Source organism: Rattus norvegicus, chromosome X (genome assembly GCF_021556685.1).
Source record: "Rattus norvegicus strain SHRSP/BbbUtx chromosome X, alternate assembly SHRSP_T2T, whole genome shotgun sequence".
NCBI lineage: Eukaryota > Metazoa > Chordata > Mammalia > Rodentia > Muridae > Rattus > Rattus norvegicus.
In genome coordinates this window covers 8613659-8639648 of record NC_141554.1, presented here as the reverse complement: position 1 = coordinate 8639648, position 25990 = coordinate 8613659, and the positions used below count along the sequence as shown (strand labels likewise).

Below are 25990 nucleotides of genomic sequence, written 5' to 3'. Positions count from 1 at the left end.
ATATTATTTTTTAAAAGATAAGTGCCGTGTGGTGATGGTGCATGCCTTTCATCCCAGCACTTGGGAAACAGAGGAAGGTGGAGGGATCTGTGTGAGTTTGACACCAGCCTGGTCTACAGAGTGAGTTCCAGGACAGTCAAGAGAAACCCTGTGTTGAAAAACAGGAGAGAGAGAGAGAGAGAGAGAGAGAGAGAGAGAGAGAGAGAGAGAGAGAGAGAGAGAGAGAGAGAGAGAGAAAGAGAGAGAGAGGGAGGGAGAGAGAGGGGAAAAAGAAAAGAAAGAAAGGGGGAGAAGAAAAGAAAAGAGAAAGAAAAAAGAAAGGAAGGTAGAGAGGGGGAGGAAAAGTGAGGAGAGGAGAAGAGGGGAGGGGAGGGGAGGGGAGGAAGGAAGGAAGGAAGGAAGGAAGGAAGGAAGGAAGGAAGGAAGGAAGGAAGGAAGGCAGGCAGGCAGGCAGGCAGGCAGGCAGGCAGGCTTGTTTCTAAGCTCATGGGGATGTTGGCCTGGAAACCGGGAAAGGGAATAACAATTGAAATATAAATAAGAAATACCCAAGTTAATAAAGATGGAGAAAAAAACTAGTTTTTCTACTAAAACATCCATCCCTTAACACTCTACCATATGGCACCTGAGATCTTGACCTTCCATACCTTGTCTCATTCTGAGGCAGGTAGCATGAAGATATCACTGAATATATCAATGTGACTCTAAACCTCCATCTCTCAAAGTAGCTTCCTACCTGATGATAGTGATAGTCTGGCAAATATATATGTTGATGTGAATAAGTACGTATATATAAAATGGGTATGTACTTGCATGCATATATTTTCAGGTTCGTGAATATGTAATAAACCTTAAGAGCAAGTAAAAAAAGAAATGTAAATAAAAATATCCAATAATAACAAAAAAAAGAAAACAAGAATAAAGAAGTGATGCTGTTGGGGAAACAAGGCAAGTGGGGATCCACCAACATGTCATGTCATCAGTAGCCCATGCAGGCCATAGGTCCTAACCAGTTAGGCTGGTAGCTGAAGCAACAAAGTTAAATTCTGAGTCTTCCTACTCATTCTGACCCTGAAGCACCTTAGAAAATTGTAAACCAGGAATGTGACAGATATTCCAGTAGTTTGGGAGAATTTCTCTCCTCAAGGTCAAGATGGTGATCAACAGCCTTGTCCCAGAAAACCGTGGTACCAGCTCACCTTCCGCAGCATGTCATTCTGCTCCACATTGTTGATCTTGCCAGGGCTGATTTCTCCTTTCAGAGTGTATTCAAAGAACTTCCCACTGACATTCACTAATAAAGTACTAAAGGCTCTGTCTTCCTGAGTACAGCTGAGTGACTTGTCACGACCGCTGGTAGCAGGGGTGCCATACCTCAGGATCACTCCAACAATGAGCCCTGAAATAAGGTGACACACATAAAAAACATTAGTCCTGGCTTACTGCTCAATCATTTATGGAGGCGCAGCCCTACAGCTAGGTTAAGCCTGACCACTTTTCTGAAAAAAAAAATCAGAAAATCCATTTTCCCCTTTCTTTTTTTCTCTCTGTCTTTCAGAAACTGGCCAGAGCCTAAGTATGCTGTGTCTGGTATGCCTTTTCACTCTTTGTCTGAAACTACCTCCCTTTTGCCATATGGCTGTGTGCCCAACTTCCATGCCTAACTCAAAAGGGCATGGTTTTCTCTCTTCCTCTTCCCCATATACCTCCTCTGGGGATATTTCTAGATTGCCTATCCTAGAGTTTTAAACACTAACAAATTAATCACTGAACTTTTAAAAAGTCAGTTATGTGACAAAACAAAGTATGGAAGCAACACACTGCTGATCTGAGTCCATTAGTCACTAGAAGGATTAAATAGAACAGTGCTTAGTATGGCCGCATAAACAGACTCAACCCTGCTTCTCTTTCATCTCTCACTTCTGAGGCTTTTTGTAGAAAGAAATGAGGGAGAGGGGAGAGTGTAATGTTTTCTGCCCAGAACAGAATGAGGAAGGCCAACTGAGTCTTTGTTTTTCCCCATAGTATCTTTCAAACCATTCCTACTGCCATCTGCAAGGGAGGAACAGGCCACTGGAATGTTTAATTGCTATAAATGTAACATGCTTTGCCACACACACATCAGAGTGGAAGGAGGGAAAATGTTTTTGCTTAAGTCATTCCAAGCACTGAGGATCATGGAGAAAATAATTATACCCACGGGGCGGCTAAAGGTTGCCATGTAAACTTAAGCAGTCATGATTAAGGGGCTCCTCCTTGCGACTACAAATTTAAACTGATGTTCTTAATAATCTCATCCTGGCCAATTATGAAACAACCTTAAACGTATAAGAAAAGTAAGACTTAATTTTCAAAAGCACATTTGCCATTACCAAAAAGAGATACCTAAAGAAAACAAAGGAGCCCATAATGCAGATGTTTCAAATTATCTAGTGAACAGGGAAAAGACAAACACTTCTTCAGTGTCTATCAGGTCTTACAGCTAAATTTCCATTTATTTTATTCCCATCTGGTGAGAAATCATCTGATGGCAGAGATGGCCAACCAGAATTTGCTCAGTCCTGCTCTGCTCAGCTTGAGAACATGTTTCTCCACTGGCACTGTCATGGCTAGCTTGGTCTGGCTTTCTGGGTATCTGTGCTTATAAATGATATTGTGAGCTACCTACAGCAGGGTGGCTGCCGGACACATTTCTTTGTATTTTCCTCATCTTCACTGCTGCTCTAGTAAGGCCTGATAGCTTATCGGTCTCTATCAGTTCTCATTCATAGGGGGCTATGAGAATTCTGATAAATGTCTAGGAGTCCTCTGCATGGAACAGGAAAGAAGTATATCATGTACACAATTGGTCCTAGTGTTTAGGGGCAGTGAACAAACCCTCTGCTATGGAACTCTGCCCTCCAAGTGTGGTATGTAATCAGAGCAGTTGTGATTACTCACACAAGATTAGGCCCACAAACATACTTTGCGGAAGCTGCCCCCTAGGATTGGGAGCTGAATTTCTGGGGTGGAGGGCTCTTCTTTGATAGTACATCTGTCCCTACTCATATATTCAACCCTTTCATTCATGCTCCTACAAATAACCCCAATTCAACTCAGTGGTTGACTAAGCTACACCAATAGAATTGTGTCTTTGCTCTGCTATCAGAGCCCTATCTAAGGTGAAGGAAAGTTACATAGCCCCTTCCTTCTCCCCATTTATATTATGCTGCTCATTCTCCTGGTGACTGTGGAAGGTCCCATGCCCTCTCATGATTACAGTATGCTAAGCATTTACCTCCTTCAGTACAACTCCACTGGGACCTGCATCTTCTCTGCCTATGCACCCTTCTCTCCTTTAACAACACAAAATTCTATAAATGTTCTATCCTGTTTGTTGCAAGGATGTTCCTTGGGGTTATTATTCTCTGTGGCAATGTAGTGAACAAGTTACTTCTATTAGCATCCTATGGGTGAAACCATCTCTCTCTCTCTCTCTCTCTCTCTCTCTCTCTCTCTCTCTCTCTCTCTCGTGTGTGTGTGTGTGTGTGTGTGTGTGTGTGTGTGTGTGTGTGTGTGTGGAAGAGGGAGGGGAAGGGAAGAGAGGAGAGGGGAAGGGGGAAAGGGATAGAAAGGGAAGGAGAGGGGGAAGGGGAGCGGAGAGAGAGAGAGAGAATGCAAGGGCAAACATTCGAATCAGAGAACAAGTTTGGGTGACAGTCTTTGCCTTCTACTTTGAGATAGGACCTGTCTTTTTATTGCTGCATTTGTCAGGCTAGCTGGTCTGTGTACTTCTGGATAATTTTTTCTCTCTACCGCTCATCTCCAAAAACACTGGAATTATAGACTGGAATGGGGACCTGCACTCAGATCCTCACACTTGCTTTGCCCACTGAGCCACCACCTCAGACCAATATGCTTCCTATATTGAACCATCTTATTGATTCTAAACTTCCTCTTTTTTAATTTTATTTTTCTTGGATATTTTATGTATTTACATTTCAAATGTTATCCCCAGCTTTATTACAGTGACATTTTGTGCTCATATTTGAGATCATGTTGACAATAACTATGATCAGCTGTGGCAACAGCACTTCCTTCCAAAGCTCCTGGAAGCACTGGGAGCAGGAGGGTAGGGACTGCTTGTTCTTCTCAGGGCCTTTATCTCTAGATCTGTACAATGTCTTTTTGTCCTTGGTTAGGCAAGTACTGATGCAGAGTTACTTGATGAGGCAGTTCCACAGGCCTTCAACATTTGTCATGATAAACAGTGGTCTGTATTACCTGAAGAATGTGATCTGTCACAGAGTTTATATTAAACAGTATCTACAGAAACTGGATACATTAAATTTGCTTTGCATTCCTCACTGTTTCTTAACTTTATTTACATCCTCATCAGAGAAGAAAGTAAACCTTACTCATAGGTCCTCACAATGAATACTGGCAAAAGAGGCTTATGGGCTGGAGGGATGGCTAAATGGTTACGAGCCTGTTTTACTCTTCCAGAGGGGCCAAGATTCATTCCCAGAAGCCACATTGTTGTCAGGCAAGCAGCTCACAAGTGCCTGTAACTTCAGCTCCAGAATATCCAATGACTTCTTCTGGCCTCCACAAGTACTTATACACACACACACACACACACACACACACACACACACACACACACACACAAAGAAACCTTTAAAAAAAGAGACACATAACAGTTCTATACAAATTATTCAATTCCAGTAAATGCTTAGATTCATTAGCAGATGCTGAATACTGAGTGATGTTTAAATTTAGCAAACCTTTCCTTCTTTGCTCTGGGCCCAATGCACCCATATTAACAAAGGAAAACTAAGAGGAATGATGCTGCGGTTAAACACAGCAGCACAAGCGATCACAGCAAAGGTCAGTGGTTAAACCCATCCTGAGACTCTGACCTAACCAAGTCCCGTAGACTGCTAACTCATGCTTTTCTCCAAGGAACTCAGCAAGCAGTGGAGATTTCTATTCACCATCATCACTCCCCATGTGTGATACGAAGTTTACAATGAGTGTTTTCTGATTGAACAAAGAGCCTGATATCAGGACTACAGAGGGATAGTGTTGTTGTTGTTGTTGTTGTTGTTGCTGTTGCTGTTGTTGTTGTTGTTGTTGTTGCCACTGTTTTGTGTTTGAGAAAATGAATTTTAAAAAACTGGAGACAACATTAACATACATAGTTTATTTGCTGGCTCTGAATACATCCTCTGATAGAAAACTGTGAAACGATCATAACTGTAAAGACTTAAAAACATGTAGGGCATTTTATTTAAAGCTCAAGAAGTTCAGTACTCACAAGAAAATGCAAGGAGCCACATAGGCACTGATCTGACTTGCTATACAGCACAGTACTCCAGATGACAGAGAGAATTAAGCCTATGTCTGTGGGAAAACAGCATAGCAGACAGCAGCTGAGGAACAGAGGGTCACTGATTTCACAGGCTGACTAACATCAGGAAATAATTTAAATGCAACTTTTACAGAAAGCAAATATGGATGGAATTACTTTGACATTTTGTGTGGCTGAATTGCAAATGGTAAACTCAAAAGTACAAAAATCCAAGCCTCTATCTTGTGGGTATAAAGAAAACCTACCACTGTTGAGTCCGCGTCCACCCGCGAGCACAGCCTTCTAGCAGCTCCTCTGTCGCCCATCCACACCCACCACCAATTCACCATGGATGACAATACTGCTGTGCTTGTCATCAACAATGGCTCCAGCATGTGCAAGGCAGGCTTCACGGGCGACTATTCCACCCGGCCATCCTTCCCTCCATGGTGGGCTGCCCTAGGCACCAGGGTATGATAGTGGGTATGGGTCAGAAGGACTGCTACTTGGGCGATGAGGTTCAGAGCAAGAGAGGCATCCTGATCCTGAAACACCCTATTGAACACAGCATTGCCACCAGCTGGGACGATATGGAGAAGATCTGGCACCACACATTCTACAATGAGCTGCGTGTGGCCCCCAAGGAGCACCCTGTGTTGCTCACCTAGGCCTCCTGAACCCTAAGGCCAACAATGAAAAGATGACCCAGATCATGTTTGAGACTTTCAACACCCCAGCCATGTATGTAGTCAACCAGGCTGTTCTGTCCCCGTGTGCCTCTGGTCGTACCATTCGCATTGTGATGGAGTCCTGAGATAGGATCACCCACACTGTGTCCATCTATGAGGGCTACCATCTCCCTCATGCCATCCTGCGTTTGGACCTGGCTGGCTGGGACCTGACAGACTACATCATGAAGATCCTGACCAAATGTGGCTACAGCTTCACCACAACTGAGAGGGAAATTGTGCGTGACATCAAAGAGAATTTGTGCTATGTTGCCCTAGATTTCAAGCAAGAGATGGGCCACTGCCGCATCCTCTTCCTCCTTGGAGAGGAGCTCTGAGCTGCCTGACAGCCAGGTCATCACAATGAGCAGTTCCGATGCCCCGAGGCTCTTTTCCAGCCTTCCTTCCTGGGTGTGGAATCCTGTGGCATCCATGAAACTACATTCAATTCCATCATGAAGTGTGAAGGTGACATCCGTAAAGACCTCTATGACAACACAATGCTGTCTGGTGGCACCACTGTGTATCCAGGCATTGCTGACAGGATGCAGAATGAGATTACTGCTCTGGTTGCTGGTACCATGAAGATTGAGATCATTGCCCCTCCTAAGCGCAAGTACTGTGTGTGGATCGGTGGCTCCATCCTGGCCTCACCATCCACCTTCCAGCAGACGTGGATCAGCAAGCAGGTGTACCATGAGTCCCTTCCATAGTGCACCACATTTGCTTCTAGGCGGACTGTAACTGAGTTGCGTTTTACACCTTTTCTTTGGCAAAACTTAACTTGTGCAGAAAAAAATACGAGACAACATTGGCAAGGCTTTATTTGTTTTTTATTTGTTGTTGTTCTTTTTAAAAAATTTTAAAGGTTTTTTATATTGTTTTGTTTTGTTTTGGCGCTTTTGAGTCAGTATTTAAAAACTCGAACAGTGAAGGCGACAGCAGTCAGCTGGAGCAAACATCCCCCAAAGTTCTACAATGTGGCTGAGGACTTTGATTGTACATTGTTTTTGTTTTTGTTCTTCTTTTAAAAAATAATCACTCCAAGTATCTATGACATAGATGGTTACAGGAAGTCCCTCACCCACCCAAAAGGGGAGGATGACCATGTCCATGCCCTGAGTCCACACCGGGGAAGGTGACAGCATTGCTTCTGTGTAAATTATGTACTGAAAAGTTCTTTTTTAAATCTTCAGCTTTAATACTTCATTTTTGTTTTTAATTTCTGAATGGTCAGCCATCGTGGCCCCCTTTTTATTTGTCCCCCAACTTGATGTATGAAGGCTTTGGTTTCCCTGGGAGTGGGTTGAGGTGTTGCGGCAGCCAGGGCTGACCTATACACTGACAACACTGACATGAGACCATTTTAATAAAAGAGCACACCTTACAAACAAAAGGAGGAGGAGAAGGAAGGAGGAGGAGGAGGAAGGAGGAGAAGGAGAAGGAGAAGAGAAGAAGAAGAAGAAGAAGAAGAAGAAGAAGAAGAAGAAGAAGAAGAAGAAGAAGAAGAAGAAGAAGAAGAAGAAGAAGAAGAAGAAGAAGACCTACTTGCCAACTGTCTCAGCATACTGTACTGAAGGTGTACTACTGCCAGCTCTTCCAACTTTAAGATAGAACCAAAGGACTATAGGCATGTATAGACAGACATGTGTATATGGATATCTTATATTTGTGTTCACTGGTAGAATAAGAAAGGAATATGAGCCAATTCCAGAGGGTCATGAAGATACCAACCCCCATGAGTATGAAACCAATTTCTCTCTGTGGCTGAGGCTGTTGAGAGAATAGTTGAACAATGGACACAGGGAGAAGTATAATTCTAGACAGCCATCTACGAGCTACATTATAAAAACATCAAAATTAATAAGACTTCATTAAAAGCAGGAGAGGAACAAGGGCTTGAATGTACTGTTCTCTAATCTGACCTTCCTTCCCTTATGCATGCTACTGAGGGTAAAGGGTCATCAATTTGGTTTGGCCACTACCATGTAATTATATAAAGTGTACTAAGGATTGCTCTCAGTTCTAAAGCTTCATTTGACATAACAAGAAAAGAAATCCTCAAGACGCACAAAGCATTGTATGTATGTATGTGTGTGTATGTATGTATACACACACACACACACACACATATATATATATATATACATATATATATATATATATATATATATATATATATATATATTGAATGAAGATGAAAGCACAATACTGACCACAACCTATGAGACTGGAGAACCAAGATTAGCTACCATATAATTATTACTGAATTATTTATCAAATTGTATTTATTTATGCTTATCTCAGCTTCCATTATACTCAGAAAATAATATGATTGTTGTTAACTTCAAAAAAAGAAAAGAAAATAGTGCTCTTACTGGGAGATGGGAAGACAAGGGAAATACTGAGAAGCTATTGGGCCAGCTAATCTGGCATGTCCAGCAGGAAAAAAGAGATCCAGCACAAGGTGGAAAGCAAAGACCCACACCTGAGGTTGTCCTCTGGCATCCATGTATGCAGCATGCACACCCATCTACACTTGCACTCGTGTTCTCTCTCTCTCTCTCTCTCTCTCTCTCTCTCTCTCTCACACGCACGCACGCACGCACGCACGCACGCACACACACACACACACACGTGTATTGGGGGCATAGAAATAACTCTTAAGTTGAGAGTGTCTTACCTGAAATGCTTGAAACTAGAGTTGTTTCTGATTTCAGAGTTACTTGCTTGGGGATCTTTGCAAAGACTTTACCAATTACTGAAATCCAAAATATACTATGTTCCAAAATCTAAAATTTTGGCTTGTCATGTTAGCACTCAAAAGATCCTGGATTTCAGATTTTCAGATTAGGAATGTTCAACCTACATGTCAAATTCAATGGATTCCAACAGTAACCATCACTTTTCTGGGTTAGGGAGAGTTTTGACAGATTATGATAAGAGATTGTTAGGACTCTTTTCAATGCTTTCTTCTACTTGTTCTGTATAGAGACAATCTCTTGTGCACTGTGTAAAAGAAATCACCTGCTAATAAAATAAAAAGCCTATGGCCAATGAGCTGAGGCAAGAAATAGGAGGTGGGAGTTCTGGCAGAGAGAGGGAAATTCTGGGATTGAGTCAGGCATGGAGAGATTCCTGTAGACACAGAGGAAGACAGTCAGTTACACAAAACTGACGACCAGGTGACCAACCACGTGTTGGGACTTAGAATAGAATAAACAGGATAATTAAGTTATGAGCTAGTTGGGGAACAGGCCCAAGCTTATGACCTAAGCATTTATTCATAAATATAATTAAGTCTCAGTCGTTACTTCAGCAAACTTATGTGTGGGTGGGAAAGACCACAATTATAGTTCTGCTACTTATACAGCTGTGTTTATTACTGATACAGGGAGGAGTGGTAACTGAGAGTCACTACAGTCTCCTCCACCTACCCAGTGTAAGTCTTCTGTTACACATATCTGGAGGGATGGATGTCTTTCCCTAACCTAAAAGCCACAGGCCACCATTATACTTGGTAAAGTTCAGCAGATTTCTTCAATATATGTCCTCTGATTTGCTATTTGACTATTTTTCTATTTTCATAGATGTTAAATTGTTATTTTTAATAGTTTTGTCCCATGTTGTTGTTGTGGATCACTCACGCTAACAACATGCCCTACCAGGTAGCTGAAAGAATGGGGACGGTTCCACAGGAAGTTTGGCCGTGTTCTGTCACTTTCCCCTCAGCTGCCATGCAAAGCAAAGTGCATCTACTTTTCTTTCCTAAGACCTGGCTGTTGGCAGAATGAGTGCACTGTGCCAAAGTCCATTACAAATACCAACTGCTGCCCAGGTGCCACTTTTCTACAAGACTTTTGGATGAATAAGTTTCCTTACATTATCTCAATTACTATAAAGATACCACATATTAGAGAATCGTGGAATTTGGAAGTGGGGTTGATGTGTGGAGTTGGAGCAGAGTAGGAAATCTACTCATAGAAAAGCATCTATGGGGTTCTCTCTTATTGAAGTCACCCTGTTCAATGGAGGGGTCCATCAAGTACTATAATTTATTTACCTGCCCCCAGCAGCTTCATGAGTGTCAGTAAAATAAACATTTGTATAAGAATTTACCATTCTAAAAAGATTTGGCCAGAGGAGAATTTTGAGAATATGCGTAATTCTCTATAAACACTGGTCCTTATTTTAGAAGACTGTACCAGGAATTTCTCAAAACAAATAAAAGTCAATAATAAAATGATACAGCCATGTAACAATGCATCTACATGCAGCACTCTTGCTTGATAAACAAATGGAAAGTGAGCAACTTTACCTGTTCTCCTATATTAAGAAGGTGTGGGAAGATGGCTCAGTCAGTAAAGTGCTTGCTGTGCAAGCATAAGGACCTGACTTCAGATCCCCATATAAAAGCCAGATGCAGCAGCACATATCTGTCATACCAGCACTGAGACATGGGAGGGAAGCAGAGGCAGGTGTATCCTGAGAGCTTACTGGCCATACAGACCGCCTAGCAATTAATTCATAAGCTCCAGGTTCCATGAGACCCTATCTCAAATGTGGAGAGTGAATGAGAAAAACACCTAATAAACCACCTCTGCTATATTCACATGTACCAACATATACATGTGAACATACCCATACGGACATGTATACACAATATACATATACTCACAGAATTAAAGACTATAAGGAAGATGGGTTGCATGAAGTCAATAATGTCACTATTAAAAATGCCCACTTAAGAATTATTAGGAATATAAAGTTAGATGGGTAGGGAGGTGGGGAAGATAGGGGAGGAGTTGGAAAAGGAGAAAGAATATGACAAGATATGTTGAAAAATAAATAATTACATGATCAATATAAAAATTCCATTTAAATGGTAAATAATGTATTTTTAAAAAGTTTAACCTGACATGTCATACACCATTGATTTTATTAATCAACTTATATAACATGTTTAGCTCACTAAGTAACCTGCAGGTACATTATTTAAGAATAAGTTTTCAGAATTGCTTGAGAGGCAATCTTGGCATTGAACTATAAGTTCTGAAACCCGTGATTCACAGAGCCATAGACCATTATCTGTTTGTCCACTGACAAACCCTCTGCTCTTTGTTTACTACACACTTAACAGATGACTATGATGTCTCCACACTCACTTTATCCAGATCTCATATAACAGTTACAAGATATAATACAAGCCCAATTACCCACTACATATATAAAACACACTGCCTCTCTTAAGCTGCAGTATTGAGAGTGACCCAGAAAATCAACTGAAATAAGACCCAAGGTCTAAGATGATAATAGGAGGCATTCAGCTCATGGGAAGTGTACAACCTAAAGGAGCAGATACTTAGTGTTAAAAGCTTTAACATTTTAAGGTTTAGGTACCAAGAAACTACACACATGCACACACCCTTCTGTTCTAGTTAGATTTTAGGCAACTTGACACAAATGAGACTCATTCTGGGAAGAGAGAACCTCAACTGAGAAAATGTCTTCATCAGACTGGCCTGTAGGCAAATCTCCAGGTTATTTTCTTAATTAAAGATTAATGTGGGAGAGCCCAACCTACTGTAGGCAGTGCTATCCTTAGAAGGTATAAGAATACGAACCTCGGATGCAAGCCAGAAAGCAGAGTTTCTACATGGTCTCTCTTTCAGTTCCTACTTTGACTCTCTTCACAAAGGACTGTAATCTGTAAGCCTACATAAAACCCTTTTCTCCCACCACTTACTTATGGTTATGGCCTTTAACTCAGCAATAGAAGCCTAAGACACTTTCTCAATAATTGCCAAAGTAAAGAGATCTGTGTAAATCCATCCCACTTTTTTGGACAGTACACAGAATTCATATTATAAAGGGCCAGGTGCTAGAGCTATGGCTAATAGGTACAGGGAATGCTTAGCCTATGCAAGGTCTTCGACTCCATCTCCACACCAAAAAGTGTGGCTCAAAATCTGCAGTATATAAAAGTATACCCATTAATAATGCTTTTCTCAATTGGATACTCAGACAAGAGGGTCACCACTAGGGAAAGCTAATTCTTCCTCTCTCAGCAGTTGTTAATTGCTTACAGCTCTTCATCAAGGCATGGGGTCCTCTGAGATTTCCCCCATCTGTGTTGGGGTGTTAACTGTTGTTGGAATTGTTCAGATTTTGCTTAGGTAGCGATGTTGTTGAGATTTCATGGGTGTGGTTCCCTGTCATAGCTAGATGACACCATATCACAGCAACTTCACAGATCTCTGGTTCTTACAATCTTGCCTTCTCCATATTCTGCAATGCTCCTGGAGCCTTGGGTACAGGAGTTATGCTGTAGATATATCATTAGGGCTGGGCATCCACAGTCAGCTGTTTCCTACCTCTTGACTAGTTGTGGCCTTCTATAATTGTCTGTTTATGTTGCAAAAATAAGCTATTTTGATGAGAGGTGAGAGCTACATTTACATGGTATACAGATATATACTTAGGGTACAGTTAGGAAATTATACTGGTTTAGGAAAAGTGATGGTAGTAGGTTTTTCTCCAAGACCCAGGACCTCTCCATCCCATGAGTAGCTGGCCAGGTTTGCAGACAGAACAACAGAAAATCTGCACATTAATAGCTATTTTCTTCAATAGCTAAAATTGTGAACATCTGACTAAACTCAAGATGGAAGTTCATATGATTGAAGAGAGAGAGAGAGAGAGAGAGAGAGAGAGAGAGAGAGAGAGAGAGAGAGAGAGGAGAGAGCACATAAGCTGCACATAGTGATATGCATCCATAACCCTAGAACTCAGGAGATTAAAGCAGAATAATCACAAGTTCCAGGCCAGTCTAAGCTGCACAGCCAAACTTTGTCTAGGCAAAAGGAAAAAAGGTTCTTCAGCTAACCATCAACTTCATTTCAAAACAAAGCAACCTTTCCTCTGAGCCTATTCCTGGAAACTTCTTCCTACCCTCGGAACCCTAACCATCTGTACCAGGTTAAACATTATCCAAATAATAATGGAGAGACCATGTGGAAGAGGAAGGCCACTAACAGTCAACTGGCCATGCTGACATCTTGAACTTCCAGCCTTCAGGACAGTAAGAAAATATATTTCTCTTGTTTAAGTCACACAGACTAGTGTATGGCTTGAGCATCTCTCCAAAATAAAAATGCTCTGAAGTAGAAAAATCTTTGAACACTGACATATGTCTCAAAAGTTCTAGATTTTAAAGCATCTCACATTTCAGGTTTAGGATGAAGGATGTTCAATCAGTTTGATATATTCAAATGTTCTAAAATCTAAAACTCTTCAAAATAAAATACTTCTGGTCCAATTATTTAAGATAAATATTCAACTTATATTTTGGGGATATGGCCCACCTATTCTATCTTTTGTGGAGAATGCATGTAGCTTCTCTAGACCATCAACAATACTCACACAGCTAACTCAGACCTCACTTCCCAAATAGGAAATGTTTTCTTTATAGATGAGAAAATACAATATGCAATTCAGTGTCCCTAATTACTAATCAAAAGGTGTTCTGTTTGTTTTGATTTTCTTGGATTACTATCATAATGAGGTTTCTTGATCTGCCAAAGGAAATGGTGGCCACATAGATCTCCTGACATGAACTCCACTTTTAAAGAAAAATTATCAACTAGTTCTCCCTGTTAAAAACTGGTGCATCCCCTAACCCCAGCTACACTGTATCAGGGACGATCATAAAAAAAGAGAATGGAAAGACTACAGAAACAGTGTGTTCAGGACATGACAGGGCCACTGTACTCATGAGTATAGCATAACAGCAGTGCTTGCCTATACAAGACCCTGATAACAACGAGCCATTCATCATTCCAGTATGGAAAGGAGAGGGACTCAGCAGACCCCATCCCTAATTGAGACACCATATTTCTGTATTTATGCTATAATTTCCTGAATTATTTTTATATGGAATATAGCCAAAGTCAATAACCAGAGTTATATTAACGACACAAGAAATGCTTCACATCACACATCCAGCCTTTATGTGTTTCTAAGGGCAGAATAAGATGGAATTGCAAACTGCCTTTAATTCATCTTAGCTCAAAACTATGTCAGTTCAACAGATTATTTGATAAAATAACTTTAAAACAAATCAAAATGTAGTAGCTTTAATGGAAAATATGTTGCTCACCCTACAAAAAGTAGTTCCCAAGTGCTGGCCCCTGCATGCCTGCAGGGAAGTGTTCTGGACTGGATACTCACAGGGAGGTCAGAAGCTGGCTGACATACAGCCTGCTCTCCAAAGTCCCACTACATATGCACAGAGACATGCACATACATGTCCCACTTGTATACACATTATAATAAAGCCAATCAAAATGTGTCAGACATGACCCAAAAAAAAGCACAAAACGTTGACACAGCAGGGTATAGAATAAATACTTTTGTGTGAACAAAGTTGTTGTAGAAGACTTCAGAGAAACAGTGACTTACAATTGGGCCTTACAAGAGGAGTAAAATAGAAAGAGGTTAGACACTAGACTTCAGAGAAAACCCTCACTCAGTATGTGGTTGGCAAATGAACATCAGATAAGCCTTAGTTGGCTCATACTGGGGAGAAAGGGGAAGGGTTGGGACCAAAGTGTCACATGGAAGGCAGCTTCCATCCCTTGGAGCCAGACTCACAAGATTAATGTTTACCACACAGGAAACAGAGGCCACAAAGACTTCTGGGCCAAGAAAGAGGCACATACAACCAAATATGACTTCTAGAGAGTTCCATAGGAAAAAGTACTGAAAAGGAACTGCAGGAGAAGCAGCAGTTTCCATGAGTTCCAGGAGTTCAAGAACTTTAGCAGCTTTCCCCCAAAAGATCAGATCCTAGTTTCATTTCTGGCTGGAATAAAAAACAAACAAACAAATTAACAAACAGCAACTTAGAGGAGAAAGGGTTTATTCAGCTTATACTGCCAGGTCCATCACTAAGGAAAAGTCAAGACAGAAACCTGAAGCAGCTAATCACAAAGACTAGAGATTAGTAAATATATGTAGGCCTGCTAATATTCAACTCACATTTTGCACTTCAAGGTCTACCCCCATTAAATGGTGCCATCAGATTTTTGCACTGAAACTTTCATATCAATTGAGTAAATCAAGACAATACCCCACGGACATGCCCACAAACCAACTGGATATAGACAACCCTCATTGAGACTCTCACTGTGTCAAGTTGACAACTAGAACTATGATGTGGTGGGGGATATGAAAATAATTCTTCTGCTGAAAATTCCCCCATTGTCCTACATCTTTCCACAGTTTTCTTTCATTTGTTTGATGGCCATGGTTCAGGTTCACACAACAGGTCCCAGAATATTCTGAAAAGTTACCCATTCAATGCAAGGAAGAGACACATGATTCACACTAATATTTACCACTACAATTCAATCCTCATAAGAAATTTATGAGAAGTCAACATATATCATCCAAACACTATTGGTGGGGCCTTACTTTGATCTTAAGTCAAGCTAAGCAATAAAAGTGAATTAGAGAAATATGAACTCACTGTATATTTGACAAATATTACAAAATTATTATGGATTTTGAGAGTTAATGATATAATACCCACATTATTAAAAGATACATTATCTTATGGATATATTTATAAATAAAACAATAGAATGTATGGGAGTGGATCAAAACCATACTGACATAGGGTAAACTGGTTGGAAGGCATAAATGAAATAAGATGGACTACAAACCTGTGATTAATGAAGCAGGGTAATGAACTCAGGGCTTTCATTTATTATATTATTTCCTTTACTTTCACAAATTTGAAACCAGCCATAATAAAAATCACCTAAGTGGAAGAAGTCTTAAACAATATTATTCTAGCAGACATAAGGCAATCACCCTGCCACACACTATGCTCTGGAACCTGTGTCTAATTTCCTGCTCATCAGCTCTCTGACACCTCAAACTCAATAGGTGCCAGAGGTACCTCTCACTCCTTCATTTCAGCATTGCTCTCCTCCCCATTTACTGTCCATGCCACAGTCAGTTCCCCGTGAGTCACCTTTAATTTCTTACACCCACAGGCTTCGAGGTTCTGCATAGCAGCAGCCATTCTTCACAGCCTCTTCACCTTCCTGAATTCATCACACACTACTTAGCAGTCTCCCTTAAAACCATCACAGTGGTTGTAATGCTGAAAGAAACATCGCTGCCTAGCTTACAGACTCTGGTGGTTCCTTGCCAACCAAAGGACAAAAGCCTCGATGCTCAGCAAAGCAGGCTCTGCTGATCACTCTGTGCATATAAGGCACTGAGGTTTCCTTGATAATATCTGAGTGAACTCAGTTCTCACAAAAGATGTGAAAACTGTTTTACAACTAATTAAGGATCAGATTAATGAGTGATATCTTCATCTTACATATGATATTCACATTCATATTACAGGACCCCTTAAGGCAAAATAGCCAGGCAGCCATTATAGAGAGTCAGCATCAGCAGGCAGTACTCTCAGTACTGTGTCCAGGCTAAGTCCTGCTTGGCTTCTCATTCAGGAGAGGATCACACATTCATGGCAGTTGCCAGGGGAGTAAGCCACACATCAGAGCTTAAATGACATGATGAAGCCTCAAAGGCAAACCCTATCTGCTAGCATCTTCTTCAGTCTAACAATGACAGCATCTAAGAGAAACAAACAAAAAACATATTAACCATAAAGGGTAAAGAAATAAATACCCGCAAAAGGCACATATTCAATGAGAATTACATTACATTATCAATCACATTCATTAAAGATGCTCAAAATAAGGTTAGCAAAATACAAACAGGAAGTGTTGAGAGGGAGTGTCACATGTCAGCACCAAGAGTAGAGTCTCATCAATTATGGCCTCTGTTTCTTCTTTCCACAGGCCTCTCAGTTGCTCAGCCCCAAACTAAAGATTACATTTGCAGAAATAAAAAAAAAGTCTCCTGGCTTCAAAGCCATGTGACTCTGCAATTCCAAACACGATAAAGAGAAACCTACAGGGGAATCACTATCCCTGAACTCAAGAAATATTACAGAGCAATAGTGATAAAAACTGCATGGTATTGGTACAGAGACAGACAGATAGACCAATGGAATAGAATTGAAGACCCAGAAATGAACCCACACACCTATGGGCACCTGATTTTTGACAAAGGAGCCAAAACCATCAAATGGAAAAAAGATAGCATTTTCAGCAAATGGTACTGGTTCAACTGGAGGTCAACATGTAGAAGAATGCAGATCGATCCATGCTTATCACCCTGTACAAAGCTTAAGTCCAAGTGGATCAAGGACCTCCACATCAAACCAGATACACTCAAACTAATAGAAGAAAAACTAAGGCAGCATTTCGAACACATGGGCACTGGAAAAAATTTCCTGAAAAAAACACCAATAGCTTATGCTCTAAGATCAAGAATCAACAAATGGGATCTCATAAAACTGTAAGGCAAAGGACACTGTGATTAGGACAAAACGGCAACCAACAGATTGGGAAAAGATCTTTATCAATCTTACAACAGATAGAGGCCTTATATCCAAAATATACAAAGAACTCAAGAAGTTAGACCACAAGGAGACAAATAACCCTATTAAAAAATGGGGTTCCAAGCTAAACAAAGAATTCACAGCTGAGGAATGCCGAATGGCTGAGAAACACCTAAAGAAATGTTCAACATCTTTAGTCATAAGGGAAATGCAAATCACAACAACCCTGAGATTTCACCTCACACCAGTGAGAATGGCTAAGATCAAAAACTCAGGTGACAGCAGATGCTGGCGAGGATGTGGAGAAAGAGGAACACTCCTCCATTGTTGGTGGGATTGCAGACTGGTACAACCATTCTGGAAATCAGTCTGGAGGTTCCTCAGAAAATTGGACATTGAACTGCCTGAGGATCCAGCTATACCTCTCTTGGGCATATACCCACAAGATGCCCCAACATATAAAAAAGACACATGCTCCACTATGTTCATAGCAGCCTTATTTATAATAGCCAGAAGCTGGAAAGAACCCAGATGCCCTTCAACAGAGGAATGGATACAGAAAATGTGGTACATCTACACAATGGAATATTACTCAACTATCAAAAACAATGACTTTATGAAATTCGTAGGCAAATGGTTGGAACTGGAAAATATCATCCTGAGTGAGGTAACCCAATCACAGAAAAACACACATGGTATGCACTCATTGATAAGTGGCTATTAGCCCAAATGCTTGAATTGCCCTAGATGCCTAGAACACATGAAACTCAAGACGGATGATCAAAATGTGAATGCTTCACTCCTTCTTTAAAAGGGGGAACAAGAATACCCTTGGCAGGGAAGAGAGAGGCAAAGATTAAAACAGAGACAGAAGCAACACCCATTCAGAGCCTGCCCCACATGTGGCCCATACATATACAGCCACCCAATTAGACAAGATGGATGAAGCAAAGAAGTGCAGACCGACAGGAGCCGGATGTAGATCGCTCCTGTGAGACACAGCCAGAATACAGCAAATACAGAGGCGAATGCCAGCAGCAAACCACTGAACTGAGAATAGGACCCCCATTGAAGGAATCAGAGAAAGAACTGGAAGAGCTTGAAGGGGCTCGAGACCTCATATGTACAACAATGCCAAGCAACCAGAGCTTCCAGGGACTAAGCCACTACCTAAAGACTATACATGGACTGACCCTGGACTCTGACCCCATAGGTAGCAATGAATATCCTAGTAAGAGCACCAGTGGAAGGGGAAGCCCTTGGTCCTGCCAAGACTGAACCCCCAGTGAACATGATTGTTGGGGGGAGGGTGGCAATGGGGGGAGGGTGGGGAGGGGAACACCCATCAAGAAGGGGAGGGGGAGGGATTAGGGGGATGTTTGCCCGGAAACCGGGAAAGGGAATAACATTCGAAATGTATACAAGAAATACTCCAGTTAATAAAAAAAAATTAAAAAAAGAGAAACCTACAATTAATGACTATAGCGGTTTAAATAGAAATGGCCACCATAGGCTCAAATATTTTAATGCTTGGTCATTAGGGAACAGCACTACTTAAGACAAATTAGGAGGTGTGGCCTTGTTGTAGGAATTGTAGCACTAGAATTGGGCTTTGATGTCTCAGATGCTTAGGCCAGGCCCACTGTCTCTTTTCCTACTGCCTGAGGATCAAGATATAGAACTCTCAGCTCTTTCTCCAGCACTATGTCTACCTGGACACTGTCATGCTTCCTACCATGATAATGGACTAACCCTCTGAAATTGTAAAACAGCCCCAATGAAACACATTCCTTTATAAGAATTGCAATGGTCATGGTGTCTCTTCACAGAATTCGGACATTGGTCAAGACAATAGCAATACTCCATTTAGTGACATAGCAAATGGTAACTTCCCAGATGATATACGCAGCAAATATGAATACAGCAGGCAATAAAGGGGACATAAATTCTTCTGTCTCTTCACAGGCCTCACAGCCTGACAAAAACAAACTTTTCAGATAAAATAGCTAGATGGTACATTATAATCAGGAAACATGAAAATAAAGGAGGAAAAATACACAGGGAGAATTGTGAGAGCTACACATGTAGAACAGTGAGATATTAGCCAGAAAAGAGAAGGATTCATTGGAAACAAAAAGAGGATATATCATTGAATATAAGTTAGCTACTCAGCTCCTTGTCAATCAATTTTCTGCCAATGGTTACACTTTCCCATATGTCTAAAAATAAGATGCCCACCATCAATTATTTGAGCAAAGCTCAGTGTTCATCTCATCACTTTGTCAGGGGCAATGGGGCATGAAACAGAGAGAGACAGAGCTCCATGTTGACACCTGCAGCAGCCTAACCAGTTTTTTCAGAGACTTCTCTCCAGAAGAAGCCTAGATTCTTAACCTGGCCACAGAAAAGAACTTCAGGATGAGACAATACGAAGCAGAGTTGGAGGTTACAGGGGTTACATATAATATGGATTTTAAAACAGATGTTAGTAGTGAGAACATGAAGTATTGCGAAGAAACTATGACTACACGGACTAATTGACTGATGACAACTTCACTGATATGGAGAAACTGGAATGTTGCAGGTCAAGAGCTAAATTATCTTGGGGTATCTTTATCTCCCCTTTATTGAAACTTATTAATTACCCCCTCTGTATATGGCTTAACATCTTTACATTCATCAGGTACATCCTTTGAACTGTACCACCAGACTCTCAGTTTTTTAATCAATCAAAAAAGCTGTCAGCATCTAAGGAAAGACTTCCCTGTTTGTCTGTAACCTGTCTACTGGATATACCTACCAAAATATTTGCAAAGTGTTTTATCTCATGCTTTAAGTGTCTGTTACTTTAAAATGCCGTGGGACTGTTACCATGCTGGAACATGGGTTTGAGCTAAATCTCTGTTCCTGGCCATGCTGGGCTCCAGAATAAACGCTCTCACTTGTCCCTTTGGACTGAGAACTTTTGATTTCATGGGTGTGGAAAAGTTCGAGAAAGGTTCCCCTTAAAAGTCTTAATGACCCAATGAATGAAATCACATTGTTCAAACGATTTCTAAGAAACTTCTTTCTGTCCTTTCCCCCCTTTTCTTGGTAAATAAGATCAAGGAATGGTATCTGAGGTGAGTTGGATAGGGTTACAATCTGATAAAGTAACACCATAGATCATAAGGGTTGCACAAGAGGCTTAAGATTTACCCTTTACTGTAAAAGAAGTGTCTTGTGAAATTTCTTTTTTAAAAAATGCAGGTTTAGTGTTAGGAGATGAAAAAGTCCATACCTGGTCCAGAATGCTTAGGCCTTAAGCACGATTTGTTGCTACTTTAACATTCTTAGAGAACGTTAGAGAAAAATAATATTATCTCTATAAAGGCAATATTCATAGCAAAATGTATCTGTTGTCATAGGAATTCTTTACTCTCCATTGGAGAGACTTCATTCAAATTGAGAGAGGTGTTCCTTCATTTCTCCCTGTCTTTCTACCTGCATTAATTTGACAAATGCATGAGAACCTGCTCTCTAACTCTGGAAAACAGTGCAAGGCACTAAAACAGGGAACCAGTTAGAAATAGTATACAGTGGTTCCTACAACCCACGGAAAGCCAATTGTGACAAAGGAGAGAAAAACAGCACTGGAGGAGTCTTTGTCAACGCTCATTCTAGTTCATATGATAGCAGTGGGTAGTCAAGGCTCTGGGGGAATTATAAGCAGTTAAATGTACATCTCACCATCTGGCTAGGTGTGGCTGTCAGTCTAGCATAATAGAAGGACAGGTCTGCTGCAAAATGCAGAGCCAGGAGCAAAGTGTTAGCTTACGTTGATTACTAAAGTAAGAATGATGCAAGTGGCCAGAGACGAGTAAAAGAGGCAAAGCTCACCGCTGAATAGAAAGAACTGGAAACCACCTATGCAAAAATTCTATCTAGAGCCACAGATATGAAAGCAAAAATCATCAGAGCAGACCCTTGGGCACATCTACATTTAGACAGGGAGAAACAGGGACAGCGAGCACATGAAGAATACTTATGTGACTGGAAGAAGTTCATTCTGAATTACAAGTAGTAAATGCATTGAGGTATGCACCTGAAATAGAGAGTAAAACAGGGTCACGAGCCCCTACCCAGATTTACAGACAAATAAATGGACATTTTCCTAACACTACCTAGCCATTTCCCATGTGTTGAACCTAAGTGACAGACTATTGGTTGAATGCAGGAGCTTGGCTGTTTGTATGTTCTTAAGAGCCTGGGCATCCCCAAGTCCCGAGGCGACTCACCTGGAATATACCTGAGGTGCATGAAAGGAAATCCAGCACTCTGTTTAGCAGCTAACAATCAGAGGGTGAGGCCATCCATCCAAAGACACAGAGGCTCTCTCAACACTGGCTAGGGGTAGGACAGAGGCAAGGCCATCACAGCAAGGAGATGGACCTACCAATCTTTCTTAATATATAAGCACACCATAAGCAACTGCTTCTGTCCTTCCTATGCAACCTAGTAGCAGTGTAGGGATCCCTGCCACTTGCACATATAAACAAATTCATAGTTCCACTTACACCTATATCCTGCTTAGCTTAACAAGCAAATATCTCATTAAAATGAATCAAGTGGCCTCAGGCTATGTTCAGGCTCTGAAACTGGTTAATTTAAGACAACCCTCAGAGCCAGACAATTTCTATTTTTGAGCTGGCAATATCATTGTTTTAATTCTCTCCCAAGGCAGGTGCTACATTACTTGTGTGGCCTCTTATTATCTACTCACAACATGTGTGCTACAGGCCATAACATCCAACTGCAACATCTATTTTCCTTGCTTTGACAGCTAGCTCTGTAATGCTACCCATAGCTATGTCCTTTTTACCAAATCCAGTCACTTCATGCAGAGTAAAGTCCATTGTTAAGAGCCATCCAAAAACAGGTTTGCATAAAGCAATCACAAACATCTCAGATGTGCAGTCTCTGTATCATTTATCAGTGTTTAACTATCCTACTCAACACGGCTAAGCACTACACACAGAAGAGAAAGACTTCATGGCTTAGCAAGAAGACAAGCTGCATCTCTTCATTCCTGACCTCAATACCTCTCTTCTGCCTCTGAGACCACTAGTTCACTTCTGTTTGTACCCCTAGTCTAAGATTTACACATATCGATAGATGTACAATAGCCCTCTTCTTATTTATCTTTCTTTTCTGTGTGTGCATTATGTAGTGGTTATGCAACATGTGGGTTTATTGTAAAGGTGTGTGTTGGTATGCATGTAGGTATGTGCACCTGAATGTGGAAACCAGAGGCAGATGTTGGTTCTCTCTTGTGTGTCTCTCTCCATCTTTATTTTTTGAGACAGGGTCTTACTGAGCCTGATGCTCATCAATTTGGTTATATTGGCTGTCCAATGTACATCAGAGATGTGCCCATTGCTGCACCCTGTCCCTATCCCCAGTGCTGGGGTTGCAGGCATGCACCATCTTGCCTGGCTTTTTGTATGGGCTCTGGACTCTAAAGTCAGGTTTCTCATGCTGATGTGGTAGGTGCTTTACTGATTGAGCCATCTCCCATCCCCTTTCCTGGTTTGAATATATACAGATAATATTTTCTACTAAGAGGTTATATCTATGGAACAAAGACAATAATAGCTTAAACAAGGTAGGAGTCCATCCCTTGACCCCGGCACATAGAAGATGGAATAAGCGTTCCTGGGAAGAACCCATGGCTCCCTGTCTGAGCATATTACCATTTAAGCAGAGGAAAGTGACGGGACAAAGGAAGATATTCTCATTCCATTTAAGGGCATGGCTTCCAATTGGCATACAACTACTTTACATACACCTTATTGGCCAGTAGTTGGTCATACTTGGTCAAATGGTCACACCTGGCTATAAGAGAAGCAAGAAAATAGTCCCTTTTTTCTAGAAGGCCATTTATTATTTTAAATTTTCATTTGTAGCAATCATACTAGACAAATCTCTCTTTTGTTTTCCGGGATGCAATCTTTTACTTAGGTTGAACCTTGTAAATTCATGCATGTGTATTGCTATGCAGTTGCACAGTTTTATCTATGAGCTTAGGTGACGGGTTTGCTTTAGAATTGTGGATTTAAATTCTAAATGTGGCGAATGAATATATCACAATTACATGCCCCCACTGTTAGACACCTGGATGTTTTAAACACAATATATTTACTGACTGTTTGAATCGAGAAAAATGTTAAATTGGCTAAATGCTAAATTATATGGTTCAGTCTCAGGTATGCTCTTGTTACTTCGTGAAGCTTGTAAGCATTCTACACCAGGCCAATTTAAACTGAAACTAGCAATGCTTAACCACACAGAAGGAAGAAATAAGTCTGAGATCCACCTAGAGTTTCTGCTATTCTAATTAAACCTTGGGTGATGTTCTGGGTTCCTTAACAACTGAAACAAAGAAGTATGGTGTGTCATTCGTTCGTCATCATTTGATACAGGTAAATAGTAAACAGAAACAAATGCTTGCTCAATTCTACATTCTAAAACAAAGCTGTCTTATTATACAAAGCTCAGCTAACAGGAAAGGGTAATGCCATTAACAATCAGTTGCATTAAAACAGAACAAGACTTATTTAGAATAATTTTTGTTTTACCTTTAAGAAATAGGGGGCTAAGTATTCCCAGTTTTTCAGGCTAGGGATGTAACTCAGTGATACAGAACTTGCCTAGTATGTGCAAGACCCTTGGTTTCATACTTAATACAGTGTAAAATACTGGGGAGAGTTTCTATACAGGGACAGATTGATGGCCCACATGCAGATCAACATGTAAGATCTGGTAAGAAGTGGTCATGGGCCAAGGCTCTTCCAGAGTGTGATAGCTCCCCTGTAGCTTCTTAGTATTTTCCAAGATCACACTTTTCATTTTTATCCTTTTAATTTTTACATACATTTGATAGGTATTTTCCTTTCCATGTATTTCAAAAAAGTTTTTTGGATTATAAAAATCTTTGGAGTATCAAATGATCATTCAATACATGTATACAGTAATTATAATCCAGTCAAAGAAAATAACATTTCCATTTCTTAAGCCATTGAAAACTTCAAAATTAAAACCTGGAGCTGGAGGTGGTGGCACACACCTTTAATCACAGTACTCAGGAAGCAGTGGTGGGCGATCTCTGAGTTGGAAGCCAGTCTGGGCACCAGAATGAGTTCCAGGATAGACAGAGCTAGACAGAGAAATTCTGTCTCAAAAAAGTTTAAATCCTACCTACAATAGCTTACCCCAATCAATATACTCCCCCTCAATGTTTCATGCTTTTTACTATTGCTCTAAACAATTTATCTCCAAACAGAATTAGTTCATTTTTGTACTGTTTTAAATCAGCAAGAATATTGAATACTCACTTTGTACTATGCTGTACTTAAAATAGCATCCCTCAAGTCTCACTATAACTTCATGATGTAGGAATTACTAACACAACTTTACAGTTAAGAAAGCTGGGTATTTCCAGAGTAAAGAAGCTGCATAAAATCACAGGTCTCCAATTCCATACTTTCTCCTAGTTGCAAATGTTCAGATGGCAAGTCATTGTGGCTAAAATTTAACTCATCTTTGTGAACACTACATGTGCCTACTGTGTTGAAGCACCAACTCTTTCCCAAAGCAAGCTAGCAGATATAATCTGGCCAAACTGAAGCCCCTCCAAAAATCTTGTTTCCCACTTACTCTGCAAAAACCTCCAATGCTCCAATGTCTATTCTGTCATTGCCTCCATATTCAGTCAACAAATGACCCTTCTATGCCACAGACACTGTTCCAGTGTTTGGATGCATATATCAGTAAGGAAAACAGTCAGATTATTATTGCTGTATATCTCCTAGAATATATACTTCTAGTATGTGGCCAGATACAAAACCAAGATAGATCACAATGTGAGTTAGAAATAGAAAGTGCCACACTTCAGGCAAGGAAGCAGGTAGAATACTACAGGGCAGGAGAACCATGGTCCTGCCCCCAAAATCCAGAAATCTCATTTTAAGATCAGCAGGAGTAGGATCGTTCCCCCCATACCCCAGATATGTGTGTGTGCACATACATGTGTGTGTGTGTGTGTGTGTGTGTGTGTGTGTGTGTTTATGAGAGGCCACTCTTTTCTTAATTGCATTTTTTATTTACATTTTAAATTTTATCCCATTTCCTGGTTTCCCCTCCAGAAACCTGCTATCCCACCCCCCTGCTTTTATGAGGGTGCTCCTCACCCATGCACCAACTCCCTCCTACCTCCCCACACTGACATTGCCCTACACTGGAACATCCAGCCTTGACAAGACCAAGGACCTCTCCTCCCATTGATGGAGGGGCCATTCTTATTCAAACCACTGCAACACTACATACTCACCAAAGCAAAAATCTGCTAAGAGGACATCACAATTCTTAACATCTATATACCAAACACAAGGGCACCCAAGTTCA

General features: G+C 40.8%; 1 protein-coding gene and 1 pseudogene across 4 annotated transcripts in view; one reads left to right on the top strand and one right to left on the bottom strand.

Annotated features, from left to right (window-relative positions):
• Slc9a7 (solute carrier family 9 member A7) overlaps nucleotides 1-25990 on the bottom strand; it is a 180668-nt gene that overhangs the window by 107163 nt on the left and 47515 nt on the right. For all 4 annotated transcript variants that reach the window (NM_001401002.1, XM_087599840.1, XM_087599842.1 and 1 more), the window contains exon 2: nucleotides 1200-1399. In NM_001401002.1, the coding sequence (NP_001387931.1) occupies nucleotides 1200-1399 (200 nt within the window). The remainder of the gene's footprint in view (nucleotides 1-1199; nucleotides 1400-25990) is intronic.
• On the top strand, nucleotides 5666-6793 carry Actb-ps7 (actin, beta, pseudogene 7; annotated as a pseudogene).